Below are 27,823 nucleotides of genomic sequence, written 5' to 3'. Positions count from 1 at the left end.
TCTATTTGATTCAAGCACAGTTGCCAACAGAAATTTGAGTGAATGGGAGAAAAATGAGCCAATGGCCTGTCCCCAAATCCATAAATACATCAACCCAGGCCAAATGTTCATCTAGCTGAGCAATCTTACCTCTTGTCCCAAGGAGAAAAGTATTAAAACAAATGTAAAAGCTGGAGCCAATCCTCTAGTCCTGCTCCAGAGAGGCTGCTGGTAATCTCATTACTACTAAGGGCTTTTCAGTGAGGCCCAAGGCCTCAAGTTCCTCTGGGTTCTAAAAGTAGATGGAGCCCCCTAGACTAAATTCTCTGTGGCCAAGCCTGACATATCTCCATGTGTGTTTGTACGTTTGCTGTGTTCTCAGCTGGCCCGGATTGCGGACAGTAAGGACCATGTGTTTCCTGTAAATGACGGCTTTCAGGCTCTGCAAGGCATCATCCACTCGGTGAGTAGAGCACTTCCTCTAAAACTGGACATTGGACACATTCTGACCCTTGATCCACTGAAAATCCCCCAATCTCCTCCCTGGTGTTCTCTGTTTGAGACAGCACTCCTCTGAACATCTTTGTTACCTGTTATGTCTCACTTCTCCCTCCTGCCTTTCACGCATGTCTCTCTTCTCATTTTCCTATGCCAATTCTACCCTACAAGGTAAATTAAAAATTGAAGGAAACTGTGCTGTGGCAAGCCAAACTTCAGGTGCCTCCAGTTCTCATACTAGAAACATTGGTTGATGGTGTGCACTTGACCTCAGCTTTCCCAACCATGACTGAATGCAAACTGCCTTCAGAGCATTTGCAGGCTCAATCTATATCTTTTGATCACTGGAGGTAGTTTTGACCAGTGGTTCTTTACCTTGGCTGCCTACTGAGGTCATCTGGAGCAGGATTTTTAAGATCTTCTCAGGTGATGTTCCTGGAACCACAGCTTTAGACCTATCGTCCCCACGTATGAGGGCTTCATTGTTCTCCAGGTTTCACAGTCACCATTCCTTCTTTCCACCCCAACCTAGGTTGGATGGAACAATCCCTCACACACAAAAGTGGTTTTTTAGCACCCCTTTCCTGTCAGTGAACTAGACACTGGCTTCCATGGTCTCTCTTTCCTACTGCCATATGTAAGCCAGGCCCTTGGTTCAGCTGGACTGTTGAATGATGCTGGTCTTGAAAGCCACAGCCAGAAGGCCTGTTTGTGTGCTGGACCTGTAATGAAGTCTAGAAGCACTGTTTCCTCCACTTTTAGGTTTTGTGATTGGGCAGATGGCCAGCAGTTTCTCTAGTGGAAGCCCACCAGACTCTAGACTCAGGGTCCAGAACGCAAATTCAGAGCTCAGAGGATCACTATCTCCTTCAGATGTCAAGGGGATCTTAATCCAGAGGTTACTAGACAGTACCAGGATCTGTCCAGCTCCCCCAGACTGACCTAGGAAACCTCCGACGTGGCTGTACCATCAGGCCCCCTCTCTCTCCCTCCAAGGTTTGCAAAGAACTCCTGCAGGGTGAGAAATAAAACCTTTGGAGCTGATCATCTGAGTTTAAATACTGGCCCAATGGCTTAACCATTTGTAGATCCTTGGATGGGTTATCTCACTTGTTTCCTTATTTTAAAAAAAGGGATTGGTGGTAAGTCCTGTTTGAGGATTAAAAGGGATAACACTGGTAAAATTGCCTAATATTTTTCCAGGCACATAATAGGTACTCAAGACATATGAATCATTTCCTCTTCCACTTCCCTTCCCCATCATAAAATGGACGTTAATGTCAACTTCCCCCAAACCTCTAGATTTTCTTGAACATACATAAAAATCACCTGGGAACCTTGTTCACAATACCAATTTTCAGGCCCTACCCCAAAAGATTCTATTGCAGACAGTATGAGATGGTGCTCAGGAATCTGCATTTTTTTAATGTTTTTTGTTAATAAATCCCCCAGGTGCACTTTCAGAACATTGATACATGTGACCTTAAGTTTTCAGAATTGTGAAAAATAATCTCATCTCAGGTTGGGAACTCCTACCTTAAATATGTACAGATGACAGTCATCTTATTCAAGGTGTGTTTATTTATAAGGAACAGAAATCAACTCGAACTACTTTCACCAGAAAGTGGCAATTATTGAGAGATAGAGAATTATCAGTCCCAATAATGGATCCCCAGGTGAGGGAACCTTGCTCCGAATAATTTCTGGGATCAGTGTGGCATACTTGGTAATGTAAGCAACAAGAACTGCAATAAACATATAAAACAATACCCACATGGTGCAAAACATGATTAATAGCAGGTTCGGGGCTGATCATGAAGCTTAGAAGTGGATTATTGTGGGCTTGAGCCATCATGGGAAGGTGGGGCAGACCTGAATCCATAAAAGACCAAGGAGGAATGATGGGTAGCACCAGGGAAGAGATGACATGACCTCAGCCCAAAGTCTGGGAAAAGGAAAGGTATACTCTGAGGATAATAATAATAATAATAATAATAATAATACCTGTGTGTCTGGGGGTAGAGTTTGGGTAAAGGATCAGGAGTAATAAGAAATAAGCCTAGACATTGGTTTGGAACCAGACTGATAAAAGCTTTGAAGGAGTTTTGATTCCAACTTAGTAGGTGTGATCACTGAAACATTTGGAACATCTAACAAGTGATATTTAAGAAGAGAATCTGATGGTGGTGTCCATGTGTATAGGAAGAAGAATGGGAGGGGGTGGGGGGGGGGACATCTAGAGGTAAGAGCCCCCTGCAGCTACTGCACAGTCCTGCCTTCAGATGGCCGGATTCTGAACAGGGACAACTCTTACCTCTTCAAAGGTTCCTATGAACCATGTGCCCACATCATTCAAGAGTCAGTTCCTACCCAAAGGATTAGAATTGTTTCTATCTGCACAAATTGATGTTGTCCTTGAATTGAATATTTCAAGCTAAGCAACTCACCCAAGCTCAATGTGAGCCCGGATGTTTAGAAAGCTCTTCCCACCCCCAAAAGGAAATAACTCCAAAGTTGTTTAAGGAATTTCCACAAAATGGTCTCCCAAAAACAGGGGGGAAAATAATAATTTGAGACTCCAGTCTCCAAACTTGAGCTGAATGATAACATTCTTATGAGCTTTTATCTGGGAGTTATGCTTGTGGTTTCCTTCCTTCCAACACTTGAAACCCATGTTTATGGCAGTTGTTAATTCATTTGCTTGGACAGAGAAAAGGGGACAAGTATGGCAGGGCTCATCTTTCTCAAGCCAGACAGAAATAATTAAGGCCTACAGTTGGCTATTTTTAAGACGTGGGTTCATTTCTCCTCTGGATACTAAAAAGAAAGCTCTTGTTTTCTCCCACCCCCCAATCGGAAGCATCCACTCCAGATTGTTCCCATGGATGTTGTTTTGTGGCTGGTTATTTTCTCATAATAAAATAGGACTGGGCTTAATTATCCAAAACAGGAGTACGGAGCAGCTCTCAGCAAGCTCAGATGGTTCATACGGTTTCCAGCCCGTAATGACCTTGTGTTTAAATCCCAAATCAAGATGCAGAGGCTAATATTTACTCTTTTATCCAGTACTCACTGAAAACCTTCTAGAGTACACTCTTGCCATTCAGCTACAAGTAAAGTAGATGGAGCCCCTGGCCTGGTGGAGCGTACCAGCTAGTGGGAGGGATGCATAGAAACAAGTAACTAAACAAATATGTACAGTTAACATTGTGATAAAAGGCATAAAAGTAGTAACAAACTACCAAGATGGAGAGTAAAGGGGTTGCCAAAGAGCCCAGGCCCCTTTGAAGAGATGACCTGAAAAAAGCGGTAGCACCATCCCCCGGAGGAGCATGGGCATGTTCATTCCTGGCCGAGCACAGCCCTATGACGGAGCATAGCAGAATCAAAGGAGAGCAGTGCTGAAGCGGAGAATGGCAGGACCGGAAGTGAGAAGGCAAAGGCTCGATCCCACACAGCCTAGACGGCCATGCTATTTTACTCTAAGGACGGTGGGAACCTGTAGCCTGTAGCCAATACAAAGTCTGACAATAGAACAGTGATGCCTGAAGTGAAGACTCTCAGGGAATCTAGAATCATGGCAGTTTATCCGTATCTCCTCTAAATAATGAATAAACACACACTCAGTATCAATAGTGACGTTAGCCTGTGAAGAAAGGAAAATCACAACGCCTTATAGAGCATCTTCTGTCCACCAGCATTTCTGCTACACGCTTCCACAGCCACTCTCTGAAGAAGGTTTTATCCCAGTTGTACAGGCGAGGAATCTGAGGTGCAGGAAGGTCGGAGAAATTGCCCCAAGTCTGCCTGCCTATAATGGTTGAGAGGGGGAATTTGAACCCCGGCCTGGTTCCAGAGATCCTGCTCTTTCCATAATACTTAGCCGTGAATGTCAGGAAGTGGAAAATTACCACTGGATTACCAAGAGCTGATTATCCAGGGCCTGGATTCAGCAAATCCCAGGATTCTCTGCTTCCACAAACTGGTTCCTATGTTTTGGTCTCTCACCGTTCCCCAGTCCTTTCTACTCTAAGGGAGATGTACTTACCTATTAGATTTGTATAATGTGTTATTTTCACGTTCTCACTTGTTTCCCGTTTTAGTCTTTCTTCATTAGGACATAGGGAAAAGGCAGAGAGAAATCGACAGCTGCAGATAACGTATTTGGGACCAGACGTTGTTCATTTATCCCATTTCATATGATCCCATTTTAGCATCATAACAACACTGTGAAGAAAATGTTCTTATTCCTATTCCACAGATGAAGAAACTGAACCTCGGATAACTTTCCCAAGAACACATAGCTGTTAGGGGTCTGGGTTCGTCCTGCCTCTATTGCCTTAGGAGAGTAAAAATGACAGTGAGTTCTGAGGTTCTAGACACTGTGGAGATCATTTTACATAGGCATCTCATCAGATTCCCACGACCACCATTTAGCGTGGATACCATTATCTCTTCTACGAAAGTAGATGCCATAAGGACAGAGATTAGCTAGCTTATCCAAGGCCACATGGCAGTGAGCAGTGATCCAGAATACACTCACCTCCATCTCTAATGCCCACAATGTGAATGGCCAAAGGGCTCTACTCAATAGTGTGGGTAGGCCAGGAAGTAGCTCCATTTCAGAGAAGGGGACACTGAGGACCAAAAATGTGAAATGATGTGATGCAGTGCACATAGGCACAGCAGAGGCAAGGCCAAACCCCACGTGGTCTGACCAGAGTGCATAGTGGGTGGGCAGGGGAGCTCCTCACCTTTTACTATTAGATGGGGGAGCACTTTGGAAAATATCGATTTCTACTCAATAGATGAAGTTCTACCACCATGAGAAGCTGGCAGCTCAACACAGGCTGAAAAGAACGTCTTTCCTTCCACACATGCTCAGGACTCTACCTCTGAGGACAGAATTTCTACTTGCTTTTGCAGAATACGGTTGATAAATTTTAAGACAAACTTTGGGTGGTTGAAAGATTGTAGCCTTTAAAGCCAGTAAAACTGTAAAGGAAGAAACTATTCCTTTGCCTTCCCTTATTGTGGCTTCTTCGGGGAATTTCCACTGACCACAACTGGTAAGTGTAGCGCCAGCCCTCAAGCAAAAATATGAAGCAAAGGTCCAGCAAGTCTCCTGGGTCTTTGTTTGCCTTTCAAAAGTGCTGCAGGCAGTGAAACGGGAACCTGCATGAAAGCTGGGTTCAGACACCACTGAAATAGGTCTTCAACTTTGAATCCCAACACTTGGCCTGGTTACCATGATGCCAGCTCCTCCCCCAAGCTGTGCCCACTTTGTGTGCAGTCTATGAGAAGGAGAACCCAATGGCCGGCACCAAGCCATGCCCATCTAGGAGTATTTCCCTGGAATAAATATTTCAGCCTGTCTTGGGCTTCCTATTAAGCGAGGGTAAATCAGTGCATAGAACATTCTGCATGTTTGATCAACAGTAAACAAGTATTGAGCAAACACAACTATATTTGCAAGGATTTCTCACAAGTTTTGGCACAAACATTCCAGTTATCAAGGAAGCTGTAAGATCAGTGAAACTGAAGAATAAATCTATTCCATGATGCATATGAAATAATTTTATTTATGAAAACCAGATTCTGTGCTGATTTCTCCCTTTCACTCATGGGAACTAGAAGACCTGTACCCCCTAGTCTGGCCCAGGTCCTAACAAAGCTATGACAAAAGGCAAAGCCCATCTTCCAAGACCTTTTCAGGAATTGCTAAGGGTTTTCCTCCAATCAAAATCTACATCGGATTCCCACAGTCCTGGAAAGTACCTGACTTTACTGAACAAACCCTTTTTCTAGAGCTAGCAGAGGGCGAGGCCCAATTCAGCAACAGCAGCCGTCCTCTTAAGTCAGGCTTGTTTGTGATCAGAGGAAATCCCCTTCTTTTCCTTTGCCCCATCTGAATCCTGTCCCAAAGCCTGTCTGGACCTCAAGGCCCTACTGAGTCCTGTCTTCTCCAAGGAGCCTGCCCTGGGCTCTCCTCTACTTTGAACCCTCCCTGCCTTGAACCCCAGTGGCACTAACTGTTGGCATCATTGGCTTGGCACTTGGACCTTTTTCATGCTATCTGCCGTTCATCCTGGTCAGATGCTAAACAGTGCAATCACAGAGACTGCCCCATTTGTTATATTTTTCATGGTGTCCAAAGCTATGCTTTGCATATTTATTCATTAGAAAGCAGCCCAGAGGGCTGCATGGCATTTGTGACCTACACTTCATGACAAGTGGGCAGCTTTGTGGCTGTTTCTTGCAAAATCCTCTCGGTCCTCCCCCCACCCTCTCTTCCAAGACTGCATCTATAAAACGATGGCATTTGGGGCTCCGTTCACATTAGCAGGCCTGGATACAAAACATAAATTAAGAATCAACTGTAGTTTCTGTAGTGAGCAGAAAATCTTTCTAAAAAACATTTGCCTCAGCAGTTACTAATTAGACTCAGGCATTGCAGACATTCAGGCCATTTCAACTAAGCTATTATTTCTATTTGGCTTATTGAAGGGTCCAAATGTAATAAAAATTCCCATAGCTTGACGCAGCTCCCAAGGTTGCAGAGGGGATGTTCGGTTACTCCTCAGGTCACCCCCACTCCTCCAGCGATTCCTCCTCATATCTAGGAATCTGTTAAGACCCATTGTAAAAGCAACACCAGAATTCAGAACAAAAACCGGTGAAATGCTGCAGGGTTCAGCTCTCAAGGAGGGCCACTGACTTCCCCAATATTCAGGAGGTCAGCAAGCTCATCTTCCTAAATAAACCACATTTTGGAGTTCACAGCTATCTGAGCTTTCCTCCTGCAAACAGGAGAGGAAAGTAGTTTAGTGGGGGGGAAAAATGAATTTCCTCAGTTTCATAATCTTGTTTGTGCTATGCTCCTTCACACCAGACCCTCACTGAATGTGAAGCTAATGGAGAGAAGAGTCGTATTTATTTAAGTGGGCTGGGTCCTCTCCCCTCAGACAAAAACTTGTGCATATTTTGAGGATAAGCCTTACTGTCTAAAATCCAGTAATCCATTTAAATTGTGTTTCTTGTGTCTTAGAGTATCTATTCGGCATAATGTCTGAGTATATGTAAAATCATATGTGAATCCCAGAAGGATGAGGGTATAATAGTAGGTTTTTATTTTAAATGCAGATTTTATACAACAGACAAGGATCTAGGATAATATCCATAGTTAACAATAGCTCTGATTATTGGTTTAAAGTGTGGAGTGGAATTTAATTAGGAAAGGTGACTATCTTTTTTAAAAAACACTTTGTTAGAGGGGCCCTGGGTGGCTCAGTCGGTTAAGCGTCCGACTTCGGCTCAGGTCACGATCTCGCGGTATGTGAGTTCGAGCCCCGCGTTGGGCTCTGTGCTGACTGCTCAGAGCCTGGAGCCTGTTTCAGATTCTGTGTCTCCCTCTCTCTCTGACCCTCCCCCGTTCATGCTCTGTCTCTCTCTGTCTCAAAAATAAATAAACGTTAAAAAATAAAATTAAAAAATAAATAAAAATAAAAAACACTTTGTTAGAGATCAAATAAAGTGAAAATTCATGGAGGAAACATTGCAAATCCTGAAGGCATGAATGACACAGTTGTATGTCCTAAGCGTTTTCTAAAAGCAGTGGTCCCCAGGCTTAGCCAATGTGCATTCCACCATCAGCTATAATAGTGTATGTGGCCCTCTGTGAGAGCCTGAGTCTCATCTCCCAAGCCCAGAGCTCTCCATTTTTCTCAAGCAAAGGGGTCAAGGCCTTTTACAAAATGGGCCAGTTTAGATCTTAGACATGGGGACATGATAGACCTATAGCATTACTGTTTGAGAAGATAAGCCATTAAAAAAAAATAGAGTTATTGAAATAGGTCATCTGGGAAAGCAGTGCCCAACAGTGGTGGTGCTTCATAAGAAAAGCGATGTGTGGGGGGCCTGGGTGGCTCAGTCAGTTAAGTAATCAACTCTTGATTTCAAGCTCAGGTCACGATCTCACGGTTTGTGAGATCAAGCCCTGCATCAGGCTCTGTACTGACAGTGCAGAGCCTGCTTGGAATTTTCTCTCTCCTTCTCTCTTTGCCCCTCCCTAGCTCATTCTCTCTCTCTCTCTCTCTCTCTCTCTCTCTCTCTGTCTCTCTCTCTCTCTCTAAATAAGCATATTTTAAAGATTAAAAATAAAAGAAGAGGGAGGTGTTACAAGTATAGTATATGGCCCTGTTATTTAAAAGACCCTAAAATTGCATTTATAGAGAAAAAGGAAAACCAATACCTAATATGCTAGAATGCCAGTTTATGAAGCCATGTAGATACAGCATTTATTCATTTATTCAATAAATATTTATTTAGTGGGGCGCCTGGGTGGCTCAGTCGGTTAGACGTCCGACTTCAGCCCAGGTCACGATCTCGCAGTCTGTGAGTTCGAGCCCCGCGTCGGGCTCTGGGCTGATGGCTCAGAGCCTGGAGCCTGCTTCTAATTCTGTGTCTCCCTCTCTCTCTGCCCCTCCCCTGTTCATGCTCTGTCTCTCTCTGTCTCAAAAATAAATAAACGTTAAAAAAAAATTTTTTTTTAATAAATAAATAAATAAATGAATATTTATTTAGTGCCTCCTATGTTCCAGGTAGGCATTGTGATTGTAGTAATGGCTAAAACAAATGCAGTCCTCACCTCTAGAGTTCATAGTCTAAGGAGAAAGATAGACAATGACCAAACAATCAAAAAAAATAAATATATAATTATAAACTACAATAAGTCCTCTGAAGGATGGCAGTCTATACGAAAATGTGGATGGATGCAAAAATATTTTATTGGTAAAATCACCAGGGCATAGGCGGGGTGGCAAAATCTATATTCGGTTTGAAGGGTGACGGTGAGGTTAAGGACAGCTGCTAAGTTTTTTCTTGGAGAACCACATAGACGTCATCAGTCAAGAGGTGGTTGAACCACACTTAGACCAGCCTACTTCACGCTCCAGACACCTTAAAACCAGAATGTGCCTTTCATGACAATTAAGGCACCAAGGAACGTGCTCTGAAAGACTTTCTGACAGATGCATGGAAGCAAAAGGCCCTATACTATGAATGGGTGAAAGAGGCTGGTCTTTATTACAGACACAAAAAAATCTTTTTTAAAAAATGTTTATTTATTTTTGAGAGAGAGAGAGAGAGAGAGAATAAGCAGGGGACAGGCAGAGAGAGAAGGGAACAGAGGATCCAAAGCAGGCTCTGTGCTGACAGTTGAGAGCTCAGCGCAGGGCTCAAACTGACAAACCTGAGCTGAAGTCAGACACCTAACTGACTGAGCCACCCAGGTGCCCCAACAAAAAAATATTTCAACAGGAAATTACCAAGTAGATAAAAACCGGTTGTTTGTTGGGGAAGGAGGCAGAGTAATTAGGGGGAAAAAATTAGGTGTGTGTATGGTAAGGGAGGGGTTCCTGATAACTCTATGTGAATATCCACAATTATTTAAGGATTCTTCAGAAATCCCTGCAGAAACTGCAAACTTTATAAAAAAAAGGACACTACAGTTTTAGGAACCAAAAAAAATAATAAACCTTTATATACAACCTGGACTGGTCCACAATAGATTTCACTTTAAATATATTAAATAGCTCTTATTACTTGGCAAAGTTCTTTTATATCTGTTGTTCCTCTTACTCCCCCAACAATCTAATGAAGTGAGCAAAAGTAACCATACCACATTGCATTTATATAGTTCTTTGTGGATTTCAAACGTGCCTCCCCATCTCTTCTTTTTGAAATCGGTCCAAAAGGTGGCAGGAAAATACTATTAGCCATCTTTTGGGTTTCTTTTTCAGCAGATATGATTAAGCAGGAGCCAGGGATGGGTGATGGAATAGAAGCATAGAATGAGCTACTGTCTTTGCCCAAGAGAAGTAGAAATAATAGTATTAACAAAAGTAATAATAACAGCTACCATTGTTTGATGGTATATATGTCAGACATTCTCCTAAGTGCTTTACTATTAAGATTGTTCTGATCACATTTCTTGGTACCTTATTTTCATGAAGGACACTTGTTGGCTGGTGGCCCAAGAGTCATTAAATGACTATCTACTGACCCTTTACATCTGTCTAGATCTGTCTGTAAGACCAAAACCCTTGCCAGTTTTCCTTGAACTCACTCCCTTCCTGACTCTCCAATCTGATAGGAATTTGACCACCAAAGTCCAGTTGAGTTTACAAACTAAAAGTCTCTGCATTTATGTCAGTCATTCATTTTACCATCATACAGCCCTTTGAGGTCAGTGTATTTCTTAATCCCCCTTTTACGGAAAAGGAAACTGAGCTTTAATAACTTGCCTAAGTCCACACGGCCAGTAAGTGGTAGCTCAGATTTGAACATAAATCTTTTCAGAGCTCAAATCTATCTCATCTGTCTCCAGGGCCCAAGTTCTTCAGAGTAATAGTTACCATTAGTTGAGAACTTTTGGGATTCCAGGTACTGTGCTATGGGCACTGCTGGTATTCTCATTTAACCTTCCCAACTCAACAACCTTATGCAGTAGGTACTGTTTATAAATGAGGAAACAGAGACTCAGAGAGGTTATGGAACTTGCCCAAGGTCACACTGCTCATGAGGGAGTTAACCCAAGCCATTTGATTCCAGATTCCAAGCTATCCTCAGTATGTTAAACTGCTCTCCCAAATTGGGATTCAGAGAAGTGAAAGGATTTGTATGACGATAGTTCAGGGCTTACAATCAGGGCCAAGACCCACTCCTCACGTTGGATTATACTTGAGACATATAGTGGTCTTAGCCCAGTCTCCATAAGAAGCCAGTTATACTGTCGCCTCTAACATCACCCTGACCCTGTATGAGTCCATTCCACTCCCTCAAGCAATTTCCCAATGTTCTATGCGAATCCTCCATGGCTACCACTGTTCAAGGTGGGGACAGATCCCCTGCCCCTACCACTCCTATCCAGTCTCCAGACCCTAAGCTAATCTATTGTCTACTGCAGCTCCGACAGACTGATTATAGTCTGGGCTGCTAATAACCAAGGGAACCCCCCAAATCCACCTACTGCCATTGTGACTTCCTACCTTTTGAAACCAGACATTTCAAACTAACATAAGCCGCAGTCCCAGACAAATCCTGCCCATCCCCCTCACTGATAAATTTTGCTCTATTGGCTGCAGTGTATCCCTTCCAGATGTTTTAAATTAAGATTGGGAAAGCTGTGTTTTTACTGGATTGAATCATAGAGCTTGGCTGACATTTTTTGGCCCTTCATACACTCCTTAGATTTATCAACTAATTGCAGACGCTTTGAGAGAATAATACAGCATGTGTTTATTATGACAAAACCTGCTAGTGTGTCTTTGTGGTCAGAGATTCACGGGTGTTTCCTCTACCGACCCCTGATTCAGTATTGAAGTTGGTTCAAAAATGTTGGTTCCAAGTCAGGAACGTACATGGGTGAAAATTTCATTTGTGTGTTTTGATGGAGATTGGGAATGGGGACAGGATAGATCCAATAGCTCAATTTTTATTCTTGGGCTATTTTGAAATCTTTAGTTGTGGATGATAAAACGATTTATTAAGAGATGCCATGTGCCTGAGGAATTTGATTTAAAACATAAAAAAAAAATAGCTTTGTGTTGTTCTGATGCCACTGTTTACTAAGTTTCTCCATATGGGTTAATTCTGTTTCTTCCAATGTGGCCTGTTTGGAGGTTTGTGCCTCGGGACATGTGGAAAGGGGTGGCTACCTCCCTCAGTCAAGGCATCCACCAGCTGAAAGCAGGAAGAGCCCAGTGGCAGCAAATGTGGTTGGGAGTGGACAGTCATCATGATTCAAGTAGGACAATTGTCTTCTGGGATATGAGTCCCTGCACACCAGTATTCTAGCAAGCCCCAGCCCTAGGATTTTGCTACCTACGTAAGAGACCTAAAGGTCTGGATAAACCATGGAATGGGAAAGGTGGAGAAGCCGGAAGGGAAATACAGATGCCACACATACACCCTGATCTCAAGTCAAAGTGACAATGAAGGGGACTCAGGAGTTCAGTGGTGATACCAGGTACCCAGAGCCAGGTATGTGAGGACCACTCACCCTACCCAAGATGGACACAGACGTGGGAATTTCGTTCTGCTGTCAGAACAGTCCCCGGCACTGGTGGGGATCTGAGGCTCTACCTGTGTTTGAGGTGGGCAGGAATGGCTGGGTAAAGCAGAAGCCAGAGAAACAAGGCAAATGCTGACAAAAAGGAACAAATTGCTTCCTACTGTGGTATCCTGTAGAAGCTGAAAACAAATAGAGAAATCAATGTACGACAATGCCTTTAAATTGTACAAGAGCGGGAAGGAATAAAAGTAGCTGGAAATCTGAATTCTAGAATTGTCAAAAAAAAAAAAGAGATATTACTTCTTAGGACTTTTGGGTCTATAGAATTACTTAAAACACATGATTGTGAGAAAGCCTGTTTCAATGACTAAATTTTAGTGTGTTGTCATCTGCACATGAGATAAAGATTTTCTGAAGTATGGTCTTCATTTTATTCATTTCCTTTCACAATGCTTCTCTATGAGGATGCCCAGATTTCTCTCTGGAATGGGTAAATATTATCTCTTCTGAGAAACTGATTTGTTTTTTATTCCAGCGATTGAGAATCTCATAAAAATTGCCTGTCCTTCTCATTTGCTACTGGAAAGCTTAGAACTAAATCCATGAGCCATTCCTAGCAAGGACATAAGTTCTTCACAGTATATATTTTTTATGCTCTTCTCATTCTTTACTTCATCTTCCCCTTATTTTTTTTTCTTTAACCCATTTTCTCCCCTTTTGTAATTTATTGTGTCTTATGGTGTCTGTATCACTTAAGCTGGGACAAAGAAGCATATATAAATACATCAATGCAAACAAATGGGTGTTTCCTAAAGCCAAAAGAAGCTTTTTTCCTTTTACAGACTTTAAATGTTATAATTTCACTATTAATTCCTTCAACAAATGCCCCTTTCATAAATAGAGACATAGTTTCCTTCAGCCCTCCGAACCATCTCAATTTCCAAATTAAGTAAGGCTCAAATAAGGAGATTTCATTTACTTGGTAAATTAACTCAGTGTCCTATACTTGTTTAAAATGCTTGGATGAAATTTGAGAATCAATATTCAACCAGACACAAGATTCATTAATGGTGGAGAGAAGCTTATGCCCTACCAGTCAGATAAACTGCTTTGACCAGAATCAGCTTTGATTAACTCCCTGTGTGGTGATGGGGTTGGTTCCTTGACACTCTTCTCTCAACCCTACAAGACACTCTTTTGGAGGGAGTGTCTTGCCCTCCTAGTGTTACTAGCCCTCCCTTGGTGATTTTCCCCCATGAACTCCACAGCTCCTAGTATCTGCCCTTTCACCCTGCACCTACCACAATGACAAGGCATTGTTATTTATCTTTTCAAGTGTAAGTCCCATTTCCCCAACTAGATGTTAAACCTTTCATAACCAAGACTGGCATATCTTAGACTCCCTAAGTATCTGCTGAAAGAACAAATGAATGAATAATTCTCATGGCATTTGGGACACCCAGAGGCATCTATCATAATGTTGGCTCATTAAATGTTTGATGTTGGCTCATTAAATGTTTGATGTTAATATTAGTAAAGATGTTACCACTCACCCACCCACTACAACATAATGTCCTTGAACCTTCCTATCATGGTAACTAAAAGCAAAACTCTGCTTCTAATAAAATAAGCTGTGCTTTGACTTTTTGATTTCCTCTCTTTCTAGATTTTGAAGAAGTCCTGCATCGAAATTTTAGCAGCTGAACCATCCACCATATGTGCTGGAGGTAAATTGAAATTAAGTGTTAATTGGTCTCATACAAATGATGGTATTTTGAGTTCAAATCACATGTTTATTTCATTGGTGGGGAGAAGGGGAGGGTGGAAAGAGGAATAGAAATTGCTAAATAAATTTGCTCCTAGGGAAAAAAGAAAAGAAAGAAGCAACATGACAGTTGTTTGACAAAGTCTGTCCAAATTCTCTTCTTTCACGGGAACTAATTACGAGAGTATCGCAGAAATACTGCATTCCCACACATCACCACCAACATCCTGCTCTGACTAGAAGTGGAACTGATCCAGAAGAACCTGTTAAGAAAAAGAATTGAAAAATCCTACCTTCTCAAATTTGACAAAAGCATATGACTACATGTACCCAGTGCCAGGGCCTTCTAAGAGGTCTGTGCAGTGAGGAGCTCAATTAGGGGTCGGGTCATTAGCTCAAGGTAAATCCACCTTCCCAATTTTTATACGTCCTTCATTTTAAAATAATTAGAAAATAGGGAGGTTCCTTAATTACGCAATTACCACATTCATGAAGAAAACCCAGACTTGGAGTTTAGCAATGTGCAAACTAGGTGTGTGGCAACCTTTTAGTGAATCAGAAAGTCTAAAGACAATTAAAACAATTCCTGTTAATTCATAACATAATCAATTCCCCTTCTTTAGGGTTCTTGCAGACAGAGAAAGAATCTTATCTGCCTAACAGAGTACCTGGCACTTAATAGATGGTCAGTCACTTAATGTTGGCTGAGTATCTTGATTCATTATTTCTCCAACAAACAATGCACTGATTTTTGCCTATTTGACCCTTACTAACTCCTTTCACTTAACCACAAGAAATTAACCTAGTACCTTTGAACTAATTAAAAATGAAGCAAAATCAGAAACTAATAGTCAAAGAGAGAACAAGGCCAAAGCAAGCAAACAACAAAAATCCCAACTACTTGGGCAACAGATAATAATTCTTGAATCACAGAGTAGTCAACCAACCTCTCCTTTATATATCACTGAGATTTGAGACAATGAAAATACCACATATATAAACTTGATGAAAATGGCACAGAAATATCAGAGTCTGATCCTAGCAAATTCACATATTTCAATGTTTCTTATAAAATGGAAAAGAAAAATAAGTAATTAAGAATGAAGTAAAAGATTTTTTTTAAACTAAGGAACTACAAGGAAAAAAATTAAAATGCATTAATAAATTTAAACAGATGAGACCAATTCAACTGCAAATCATTGCAAGAGCTATTTCTTTGGTAGAACCCATAAAATAGACAAATCTCTGGTCAATCCAATCCAAGGGAGCTTTCTTTCGACATTTTTTAAATCTTTGGCATATCTGCAATACTGCATATTTTATAAACAAACAGTAATTTCCTGTATTAGAGTAAACTACCCAATTCGGTTTTCTTTTATTTTTTATAAAGAAAAAAAGATAAGACACAATAATGGAAGCTAGCCCTTGCTGTTGAAAAAGGCAAGCTCCCATCTCTCTTAAATGAGAACCATAAGGATTGAAACATGCTAATTAGAGAATAACGTTACTAAGGAGAAGAGGAAACTTCTGAAAGAAAGATATCCTTACACCAAAAGTTCTTCCATGGATTTTCCTGAAGGGCTACTGCTGATCATTCTCTAGAGTAGGTTGGGCTTTCCTGAAGGACTGGCACCCTTTTTATTGTCCACGGCAGTGAGCACCTGTCAGGTAGACCTGAGCAGACCCACTGTGTAATTTTCATTAGGCTACTGCAAAGACCCAGGGATTTACATCAAAGTGCTTTGAAAAACATAAACTGTTGTACAGAGCAAGGTGACATTATCATCAACATCATTGTAATGAGGATTGAAGGTCAATGCAAGAATCATGATGTTGATAACATACTTAGATGAGAAAAACATGCCCGTATTTTTTCTTTACTTTATTTCTTTCTTTACTGAAAGAAAATTGGGGAGAACATCAATAAAGCTCAGAGTACCTGCAAAAGGATGAACCCAATATGTGTGGGAGGTAAAAAGAAACAAGAAGTAACTGATTGCTCACATTTCTAAAGTAGAATGGTGGGACTGAGCCCTAGAAAAATTTGTGAAAAAAAGTAAAATTCACTTTCACCAGAAATCTTTCTTCTCAGCCCCCTCCCCTCTCTATGAATTGCGTCCCTTCCCTGGTCCCCAGAGCAGCCCCTGCTTCGGAGCTCCACCCAGGCCTGTCCTGGTCAAGGCACTCTATGCTGACAGTCCTGTTCCCCCAAGACAATGATCTCAGCTGGCTCTCACCAACAACTCAGCAACAGCCATAGTTCTGACAGCAAACTGAGCTCTGAGAGAGGCAGAGAGATAATGCACTGGGCAGACAACAAAACTGAGATCCAGCAAGATCTCTATATGTCAGGCTGCAAATAACAGGGTGAAATTTAATGGGGCAGATACAAAGTGTGGAACTTGGGTTCAAATGCCAATTTAGGGAAACCTGACTTAGTAGCAGTTCATGCAAGGAAAAAGAAAAAACAAGGACAGATAGCTATCTTCATAGCCAAAAAGAATACCTCTGAGGGAAAAAAAAAAAAAAAAAAAAGCTGACAAGATCTTTGGGTAAGTGTCCAGGGTAAGAGAGCTAATTTCATGTCTTACAATTCCATGTTTTTTTTTTTAATATGAAATTTATTGTCAAATTGGTTTCCATACAACACCCAGTGCTCATCCCAAAAGGTGCCCTCCTCGATACCCATCACCCACCTTCGCCTCCCTCCCACCCCCCATCAACCCTCAGTTTGTTCTCAGTTTTTAAGACTCTCTTATGCTTTGGCTCTCTCTCCCACTCTAACCTCTTTTTTTTTTTCCCCTCCCCCATAGACTTCTGTTAAGTTTCTCAGGATCCACATAAGACTGAAAACATATGGTATCTGTCTTTCTCTGTATGACTTATTTCACTTAACATAACACTGTCCATATTTAGACCATGGCCCAAGTCACACATTTTAAAAATGGCATTGACAAAGGCATGCCCATAGAAAAGGTGGTGGTGGATCTGGAAACAATACTAAAAATTCATTCACAGATTCTTTCCTTCCTTCCTCCCTCCCTCCCTTCCTTTTTTCCTCATCCTTCTTTCCTCCCTCCCTCCCTCTTTCTTTTCCTTGCTTGCTTTTCTTTTCCTTTATTTCTTTCCTTTCCTTCTTCTTTTCTTCCTAGCTTTCTTTCCTCTTTCTTTCCATTGATTCTTAGTGTCTACCATGTACCAAACAACATGAAAAGACATGAGCACACAAATGCATAGAGCTTGCTCCCAACCACCCACGAAATTCACAGTCTACTCTGGAAGATAGTCTTATGTTCAGATACAGTAGAAAACCACACATGAAGCTCTGCCGTGGAGATCTGCTCAAAGAGCAGTGGAACAATAATGAGATGCTGGTGGACTGAGGAAGGTCTGAAGTAACCATGGAGATTCACACACAGGATTGAGACCCTTGCAAGAGCATCTTCAGAAACTTACAGAATCCCCATGTGGAAAGGAATTATTATGCTTACTATGTGTAGCTTCTGGAGACCACCATGGAGAAGCTGGGGAGGAAATCAGGGAGGCGAATTTGGGTTTAACATTTACAAGGGAACATTTACAACTAAAGCTTTCTAGCAATGGAATGGATGGTCTGAATTTTCCACCCTTAGAATTATGTGAGCAGTGGCCATCTGTAACTAGATACTATCCCCCTTTGGGTGTCCTTTATAATTTTAAGTTTCTAAAGTCTTAATTCAATTTCAGCTAAGGCATAATTTCAGCTAATGGCTGATTTTTTTTAATGGCCAAGAATCCAGTATACCTGGAACTATTTTGCATTTTAACACAAAGTCCTAATGGGGAAAGGGAGTGAGAAGAATATTAATCTGCTCTGATCAGAAAGAATTTCATTCAGGGGCACCTGGGTGGCTCAGTTTGTTAAGGGTCCGACTCTCAATTTTGGCTCGGGTCGTGATCTCACATTCATGAGTTCAAGCGCTGAATAGGGCTCTGCACTGACAGCACGGAGCCTGCTTAAGATTCTGTTTCCCTCTCTCTCTCTTCCCCTCCCCCACTCACTCTCTCTGTCTCTTTCTCAAGATAAATAAATAAACTTAAAGAAAAAAAAGAATTTCCTTCAATGTCATGGGTTTAACTACTTGGAGAGAGAACCTTCCCAGAGGTTATAAATGGGCAGCCTATAAGCCCTCTCTGGTCTCCACACAGGTTCTTTTTGATCCACACTACATTTAAAAAAAAAAAATCATAACTTAACTTTATTACCAACATTTAAGAATATGATTTTGCCTAAAAATTCAGATTTCTATCATGTCTTGAAAAATCATATCTAGTAACACTGGGCTTGTATTTATTGCAAGATAAAGATTATCGGAGACTGAATAACTTCCCTTTAAAAGAAGCATGTATTCTTTCCAGTTCACCATACTCCCCACCATTCCCCACTGTCACCCCGAGACACGGGCCAAGCATATGGTTAATATTTAGCATGGTGCATATGTCACTGTATTTATAGTTCGTGTTCTAAAACATGTAGGAATTCATCTGCTCAAGCACCTTTGACATTACCTGCATTTAAATAATTCTGTTTCCCTTCCAACATAGACTCTTTTAAAAAGTTCCTAATCAATATTTTTACAGATTAGCCTCTGTAATTAGGAGAGTTGACCCCTTGTTAGAGTGGCCCTGCCTAATTTAGCTCCTCCTCAGGAAATGCATGCTTTTGCCTAAGTACAATTTTCCTCTGGTCCCACTCAGTTGGCCTCAAACTTGAATAGCTCACAGTGTTCGATATAAGCAAGTTCTCCAGGAAGGAACTAATTGGAATCAAGTGTGCAAACTGCCAACTGTTCTACATTTGATGTTGTTGTACTCCAGAAACAGAAGATCATATTTAACTCCTCACATTGTCCTCACCATTCCTACTGTGCTGTTTCCCACCGTTGGTAGTAAAACTGCATGGGTTCCCACAGAAAGAAGGTAGTTTTAGGCTTCATGTTTATCATTTGGAATTGGATGCTTAAAAGAGACACATTTAAGCAACATCAAACAGTGGTTTCATTTCTTTGACGTTTCATTGTTTTTCAAAGAGCTCGTGCCTGGCCCTTAGGCACCTCTTGGGAATGGCTTACTTAATTCTCGGCTTGGCCTTTCCTTCTCATTTAAAGATGTTTCTGTTTGGAGGAGGGATTCTCACACACTATTAGTGGAAATGTAAAATGACACAATCACTTTGGAAAGTAGTTCTGACCGTTTTCTTTAAAAATGAAACATACACCTATCATACGACCTGGCTGTTCTACTCCCAGGTATTTATCCAAGAGAAAAGGCAGTCTGTGTCCAGACGGAGACTTGGACACAGATGTTAATAACTGCTTCATTTTTAATAGTCAAGAACTGTGAAGAACTCAAATGTTCATCAACAGGCAATGGACAAACAAATTGCGGTTTATCCATATAGTGAATGATACTCAGCAATAAAAAGGAATAGACTATGCATAAATCTCAAAATAATTATGGGTGAATTTTTAAATAATTATGCTGGGTAAGAGAAGCCAGACAAAAAATGTATTTACTGTATGATGCCATTTACATAAAATTCTAGAAATTGCAAGCTAATCTACAACAACAGAGAGGGGATCAGTGGTTGCATGGTCATGGGGAGGGGCAGGAGGGAGATCTTACGAAGAAGCACTTGAAAACTTTTGAGAGTGATGGATGTGTTCAGTGTCTTGATTGTTGTATCGTCCCATGATTATATACATATGTCAAAATTTGTCAAGTAATATGCTTTATATGCAAGTTACTTATGTCAATTATACCACACTAAAGCTTTTATAATTAAATAGCTATAAAATCAGAAAGTTCTAGAATAATTAAGACATCAGAAGGTACTTCATACACACCAGTCTCTATTATATTTATGTTTCATGTCACATTAAGCATCTAATAGGAAAGAAAATTCAGACTAACTCACAAGGTGAAATATCAGTAACAATAATTTTGCACAAGTCTTAGGCAACCAGAGCAAATGGAGAATGTAAAGATGTCTCATTTTCAATACAGTGAATAATAAGTGATCTTTACTGAGATCATCGCAAAACTATGTGTTCCACATTTCAAAAAGAAAGAAAAGAAAGGAAAGGAAAGGAAAGGAAAGGAAAGGAAAGGAAAGGAAAGGAAAGGAAAGGAAAAGAAAAGAAAAGAAAAGAAAAACAAAGGGAGGGAACAGAATAAATTAAGTTTATCCAACTATTCATGGACTTTATTTTTTATTTTTTAATTGAGCTATAATTCACATACTATAAAATTCACCCTTTCAAAAAGTGCAATCCAGTGGTTTTTGTTACATACACGAAGTTGTACAACCATAACCACCATCTAATTCCAGAATATTTTCATCACCCCAAAAAGAAACCCTATACCCATTAAGCAGTCACTCCCCATTTCCCTTCCCTCCAGCCCTGGCATCTGCCAGTTGAGTTTCTGTCTCTATGGATTTGCTGAACTTTTCGTATGGAAATGAAATGGAATGGAATCATGCATTATGTGGACTTTCACGTCTGGCTTCTTTCATTTGGCATAATGTTTTCAAGATTCATCCATGTCATGGCATGTGTCAGAACTTCATTCCTTTTATGGGTGAATAATATTCCATTGTATGAATACCATCTGCATAGTTGATGAACATTTGAATTGTTTCTGCTTTTTTGCTATTATGAATAATGCCATTATGCACATACATGTACAAGTTTTTGTGTAGACATGCACTTTCAGTTCTCTTGAGTACATACCTAGGAGCGAAATTTCTAGGTCATAAGAGAATTCTATGTTTACCTTTTTGAGGAGCCACCACACTATTTCACAGAGCAGGTGCCCCATTTCGCATTCCCAACAGCAAGGTAGAAGCGTTCTAATTCACTCACCAATGCTTGTTTTTGTCCATCCTTCTTATCACAGCCATTGTAGTGAGTATGGAGTGATATCTCATTGTGACCTTGATCTGCATTTCCCTAATGACTAATAGTGTCAAGCATCTCTTCATTCATTGACCTTATTAAGCCTCAGAAAACAAACAGGATTAGACCTGACTGTACATGAATAAATGACCATCTTTTCCCTCCTATTTATTCCCTTCCTGTACCAAGATGTGTCATTTATTTATTCTTTCAATACTGAGACTGGCTCAGCCCTGGATTAGGCACAGTCAAAAATTTTAAAGAACTAGGAACGATGGCCTCTACTCTCAGGAAGTTTAAATTATAATTGAGAATGAAGTGAAGAAAGAATCATAATAAACATATATCTTAAAGAATATATATCTTAAAAGATGAGATTAAAGATCATTTCCAAGTAGAAATTCCTCCCTAAAGCCCTACAATCCCTAGGCACTTCTTATAGGAGCAGTTACCCAACAGGCAAATCGCCTAAAAACACTTGGCTGTACATATTGTGAAAGGTGGGTTCGGGGCTCTCTGGATAAATGCACTTAAATCATCTGTCCCGGTTCTCACTTACTGGCAGATTCGCGAGACAGAGTTTTGTTACATAACTTGCATGTGTGAAGAGCTGACATTCCAGTCGGGCTGCAGGGGCAGATGTTTGGGCCCTTCTGGAAACCAAATGTGCGCACGAACACAGAAACCATACCCGGCAGGGTGGGAGCATGCCTCTGCTCTGGTGTGGTTCCCAGAGCGTCATTTCCTCCATCTTCTCCCCGGGGCCGAGGGGGTTAAGTTGTTCGCTTTCCACCATCGCCACGTCATGGATCGCGGCTGCCTTTCTTTCTAAACACCCTGAGGTCAGGCCAAGCAGACATGTGGGCAGCCTTTTTTATAGAGGACTCAGCAGCTGAACTGGTAATGCTAGAACATGGTGTTAGAGAAGAGAGCTTGGCACGTGGCCTGCATTTCCAGAGTCTTGTCTCCCACTGATGTTTGAGGAAACAAGAGAAGTAGCACAGCAGTGAGGCCGAAAACATTTTGCATCAGCAAAAGTGTCCAACTGAGGATTTCTGGATGTCTAACGTTCAAAATAAAAAACAGGAATAGGTTTCTATAGGCTTAAATGAGTAAAGGAGATACAATAAGATTCTTCCACAATGTTTGACACTTAATAGAATGCTTGTTGAAGTAACTGCGTCATCAGTCACATGCCCGGCAGACATCTAGAGAAAATCAAGTCCATCCTTCTAAACTTAGCAATTGCATAAAGATGCATATGTAAATTCTTAGTATTCATAGGACTTGTGGTCCTGAAAAACCATTTGCCCATGACCTTAATTACCATAGTTCAATACTAAAGCAGTGAACACTTGGATAGAGTTCCAGTTTTGCTGCCTACAAATCACATGACCTTGGGCAAGTCATTTAAAATGTCAGAATCTCAATTTTCTTATCATTAAGGTCCTTTTTACTTCTACAAAGCATTCTGTTCTAACTTGTACTCTTTGTGGCCATGTGGTGCCTCTGGGTTCTCTTGCTTGGGTTTTAATTTCTTGCCTCCCTATCCAGGCCAGCCCCACTTTTCTGCAAAACAGCAAACCCATCTAAAACGAAAATAAAAGAAACTTTTTAAAAATCACAACTTCAGTCTCGAAGCTGATCACAGGTCACAAAACAATGAAGATCCTTTTCAGCCTAATAATGGCTGAGGCTGCGGGGGATGGCATTTGATGCCTGCCTGACAGACCAGGATTCCGGCTCACCTCTGACAGCTGCTAGCCTGTGATGCGGGACCAACTACTTAACCTCACTAAGATCAGTTTTCTCATTTGTACCTCTCTGGACTGTAGTGAGGCTGAAATGACATTGGACATATACAAGGCTTATCACAGGGCTTGGCACACAGTGAGGGTGCAATTAGCATCCAGTATTATTATCTTGGCAAACACGATCTTTAAATTCGCTTCCTGGGAATGAAGGGGACTTTCACTCATGACATTTATTAAGTCTGGGAGTGATCCCTATGCTAGTTCTCTAACCCCCTTCTTCCTCCAACAAAAATGTCCATTTCGTATAGCAATTTACCATTCAAGATCCACTTTCACAAATATTGCATTTTCCTCTTTTAGTCTATTTCTTTTTCATATATCACACATTTTTAAAGTTTATTTATTTTGAGAGACAGACAGGAAGTGAGCAGGGGAGGGGCAGAGAGAGAATCCCAAGGAGGCTCTGTGCTGTCAGCTCAGAGCCCAATGTGGGGCTTGAACCCACAAACCTGTGAGATCGTGACCTGAGCCGAAACCAAGAGTCGTATGCTTAACTGACTGAGCCACCCAGGCACCCCCTAAGCCCCAATTTTTATACACAAAAGAATGACAAGGAAAGAAAGAAAGAAAGGAAGGAAGGAAGGAAGGAAGGAAGGAAGGAAAGAAGGAAGGAAGGAAGGAGGAAGAAAGAAAGAAAGAAAGAAAGAAAGAAAGAAAGAAAGAAGAGCATGGACTATTAGTTACTATCAAACTTATGCAAATATTTCTAAATATTTAGTTAACAAATTAGCTGTTTTTTTCTTTTTGTAAGACTATCATAAAGGATCATGATTTTTACTTCATAAGAATTTTCTCAACCTACATGAGTTCTACATGCATTATGCCAATGTGAAATTGATAGGCAGGGCCAGAGACCTGCAAAATATATTCTTTCTATATAGAGAAAAGCAAGCACTACATTGAAGGGCCAAAGTCAGTTCAAGCAGATAAGGCTGGACAATGACCACTAGATAAGCAAGATTCTAATTTGTCACTAAGTACAACTATTCCTACATAATCCTAGGTGTGCCCAGTAGAGACAGGAGGACCTGAAGCAGTATCAAATAATTCCTGACCTAATGTACCATTTTGCTAGTTGTGGAAGAAAAGACACCACCTGACAGTTACATAATCACCTGCCACATCGTTGAGGACGGACCGTGAATGCCATAAGGCAGTGATTTTCAAAAAATTTGAGGCACCTTGGGCTCTAAAGAAAGCCTTTCAAGGGAACCCAGTATGTAAAACAGACACAAGAAATGCTGAGTTGATTGGAGGAGAGGTGGAGAGCCCCCTCCTCTGTGCCCCCACCCCAGCTGCAGAGATCACGGTTTCTTAAGCTGCCAGGACTTGAGAGATAGGTAAGATTTGAAGGGACAGAGAAGCGGGGAGGAGGGCATTCCAGTAGGAGGGAGAAGGCAAAGGCAAGAAGGCAGGAATTTAAAGCAAGAAATCATACACCTTCCCCATGTGCATCTGGTGAGACAGATGTGGTAAGCAAGTGGTAAAAGGCACCCTCGTGGCTGCTTTAGGTTTCCAACCTGAACCAACTTCCTAATATTTTAAGCCTGGTGAAATAGTTAACAAATGCCCTGCATCAGGGCAGATGGCAAACTTAAGGTTAACGGTCTGCAGTCAGATGACATGGCTTGTCCTTCCTCCTTTCAGAATCATTCCAAGTGGTCGTGAGAGGAAACGGCTTCAGGCATGCCCGAAACGTGGACAGGGTCCTCTGCAGCTTCAAGATCAACGAGTCAGTCACGCTCAGTAAGTTCTTGCAGACTTGTGGGTTTCTTCAGCCAGCTTCAGGGAAGGGTTTCCCAGCTCTCCATCTGCCAGCATGGCCTCCCACAGGGGACCGCACAGAGAAGGGCCTTCCCCGCCAGAGAGGCGTCCCGCAAAGGCACAGGTAGCCCCTAAGGTGTCCCATCAGGAAAGGCAGCAGGGCACTTGTTTCTCAGTCCACTGACGTCTATGCTAAGCTACTCCCTCTTTGGTGGCCATGCCGGTGCTGCTTGGTTAGAGCTTGGGAAGCTTGATGTTCCTGAACAAAGTACTAGGTACTGTCAAAAGTGAAAAATAGATGGTCTAAATTCATTAATTCTGAATAAACCAAAAAGCCAAACTGTTAGGCTTGCATGTGTAGATTCTGGAAGTCTTTCCAATCTGGATGATTCTTGCCTGGAGAAGCCAAGAAACTCTCATCATGGTGAATACCTGACATGAAATACAGGAATACGGAAGTAAAACTAAGGGCATTTCATGCGAACAATGAATTATTATAACACTGGCACTGTTACAAGACATTTGTAGCAGGCAAGTTCTTAATTTAAAGACATGTGTGATTCATGTAGCTGTCCAGGAGAGGTGGGGAAGTCTGGTTATGGAGGGGACAGATGGCCAGGAGCCTGGTTATTATTCACATCTGGCATCCATCACACAGATAATTATTGATTCAGTATCTACAGTGATAAATGGTAATAATACACTGCATTTTGTATAATGCTATGTCCTTTTAAATGCTTCACATCTTTTTGCCACAATAGCACTAAGAGGTAGAAAGATCAAGGAGTATGGACAGACACATGTTTACTGACTCAGCAGTGGCTCTAGTGTCGACCTGATAGCCTTATAGCACAGGTGCTATTCTGCTTTTAAAAAGGAAGAATTGGGGGTGCCTGGATGGCTCAGTCCACCTCTTGATTTTGGCTTGACCTTGAGCATCCACCTCTTGATTTTGGCTCAGGTCATGATCCCAGGGTGGTGAGATCAAGCCCCACGTCAGGTTCCACAGTGAGCCTGGAGCCTGCTTAAGATTCTCTCTCTCTCGGGGCGCCTGGGTGGCTCAGTTGGTTAAGCGGCCAACTTCGGCTCAGGTCATGATCTCGCAGTCCATGAGTTCGAGCCCCACGTCAGGCTCTGTGCTGACAGCTCAGAGCCTGGAGCCTGTTTCAGATTCTGTATCTCCCTCTCTCTGACTCTCCCTCATTCATGCTCTGTCTCTCTCTGTCTCAAAAATAAATAAATGTTAAAAAAAAAAGATTCTCTCTCTCTCTCTCTCTCTCTCTCTCTCCTCCCCCACTTTGCCCTTCTCCCCTGGTCATGCTCTCTCTCTAAAATAAAAAATAATAATAATCAAAATAAAAAGGAAGAATTGAGGGGTATGTTTTTTTTCCTCCTTAACATCTTAAAACCCACTTAAATATTTAAACAGAGATAGGCAATGGCTTCCTTACAAACATCTGGAATTCCTGGCCTTGGAATAGTTCCAAACATTTGAAACATTCAGTTAGTTTTCTTGATACTTGCCTTGAAATGCTCTCACATATCTAAAAAGTACATGCTATTTGAAAACATTTTGAAAAGTCCCTGAATAGCCATAGTGTGAAAGTTAAATGTGTGCTCTCTACCGAGTTCTTCCTTTTTCTCCCCTTTCAACTGTGATGTTGCTCAAGTACACATTCCCTCTCTTCTTAGCCCAAATCTCAAATCTAACTAAGATCAGAAACTCTTGAGGGTTAACCTCCAAGACATCAAGCCTTCAAAGAAGGTTTCACACACATTTTCTTTCTTGGGAAACCCAGCTCATTCTCTTTCCCCTTCTTCCCTTCCTTTTCTAATATATCCTTGTAAACACCTGCACAGGCTTTCCATCTCATTCATATTCAAAACAAATAAAGGCCATAGCAGTAGGGATTTGGCTGAGGCCACAAGCCTAACTGTGCTTGCTGCACAATGCTACCAGTTTGGAGCAGAGGAGGGCAGTGACTCAACCATATTTCATCCCGCAAGCAACATTCCCAAACTCAAACATATGATTATTAGAAACATTCCAAGGGGGAGGGGGCGCCTGGATGGTTCAGTCAGTTGAGCGTCTGACTTCCGCTCAGGTCATGATCTCACAGCTTGTGGGTTGAAGCCCCGCATCAGGCTCTATGCTGACAGCTCAGAGCCTGGAGCCTGTTTCAGATTCTGTGTCTCCCTCTCTCTCTGCCCCTTCCCCACTCATGTTCTGTCTCTGTCTCTCTTTCTCTCTCTCAAAAATAAATAAACATAAAAAAATTTTTAAAAAGCATTCCAAGGGGAAAATGTTGGAATTTGAAAAAAAAAATTGTCCTTCATATATTAATTCACCTGCTCATGTCCATTCAGTAAAGAATATGAACAAGAAACTACGGTGGACAGAAAAGATAAATAAATTTTAAAATACAACATAGTCAAATCTACATTCTTCTCTCAACCTTATGAACGTAACAGTCTCTATTGAGTCACCTCTGTGAAATAAAACAAATTTAGACCCCTTCACTTTTCCCATTCTCCTTTCCTATCTCTATATCCCAAGTTTTAAAATGTTATCCATTTTCATTTTTACAGTATGCATTTCCTCTTTCAAGATTTTTTCCTAAATGCTGCATTACCTTTTGTAACAGAAAGAGAACACAATGCCATTATTGATCAGAAAAAGATTAATTGATGGCTCAGTAATGAAGCTAGGGATGTTGTGACTCCAGCCAATTCAAACATGATTTAGGCCCTGGAGTCCTCCACAAATAACACAAGAGCAGATTATATGAAGCCAAACTGTTAAACAGAAAAGAACAAACTGAAAAATTATATTTATAGTGGGAGATGCTAACATGACTTTCCAAGTCTTTGAATGAATAATAAAAAATTAAAGATAGAGAGCAGATATATAGATATGTTTTTAAATGGCTATGAATATCCTTAAACATTTATGGCACTGACACAAATAAAATGCCAACATAGTAATGCCAAA

At 41.2% G+C, this 27,823-nt stretch overlaps 1 protein-coding gene and 1 long non-coding RNA gene across 7 annotated transcripts in view; one reads left to right on the top strand and one right to left on the bottom strand.

Annotated features, from left to right (window-relative positions):
- LOC144615934 (uncharacterized) overlaps positions 1-27,823 on the bottom strand; it is a 252,075-nt gene that overhangs the window by 50,231 nt on the left and 174,021 nt on the right. The window lies entirely within an intron of this gene.
- ANTXR1 (ANTXR cell adhesion molecule 1) overlaps positions 1-27,823 on the top strand; it is a 218,941-nt gene that overhangs the window by 59,463 nt on the left and 131,655 nt on the right. For all 4 annotated transcript variants that reach the window (XM_060659422.3, XM_060659437.3, XM_060659436.3 and 1 more), the window contains exons 8-10: positions 362-442; positions 14,217-14,277; positions 24,715-24,813. In XM_060659422.3, coding sequence (XP_060515405.1) covers positions 362-442; positions 14,217-14,277; positions 24,715-24,813 — 241 coding nt within the window. The remainder of the gene's footprint in view (positions 1-361; positions 443-14,216; positions 14,278-24,714; positions 24,814-27,823) is intronic.

The sequence above is a fragment of the Panthera onca genome, chromosome A3, assembly GCF_046562875.1.
Source record: "Panthera onca isolate mPanOnc1 chromosome A3, mPanOnc1 haplotype 2, whole genome shotgun sequence".
Taxonomy (NCBI): domain Eukaryota; kingdom Metazoa; phylum Chordata; class Mammalia; order Carnivora; family Felidae; genus Panthera; species Panthera onca.
This window is presented reverse-complemented; position numbering and strand designations above follow the sequence as displayed.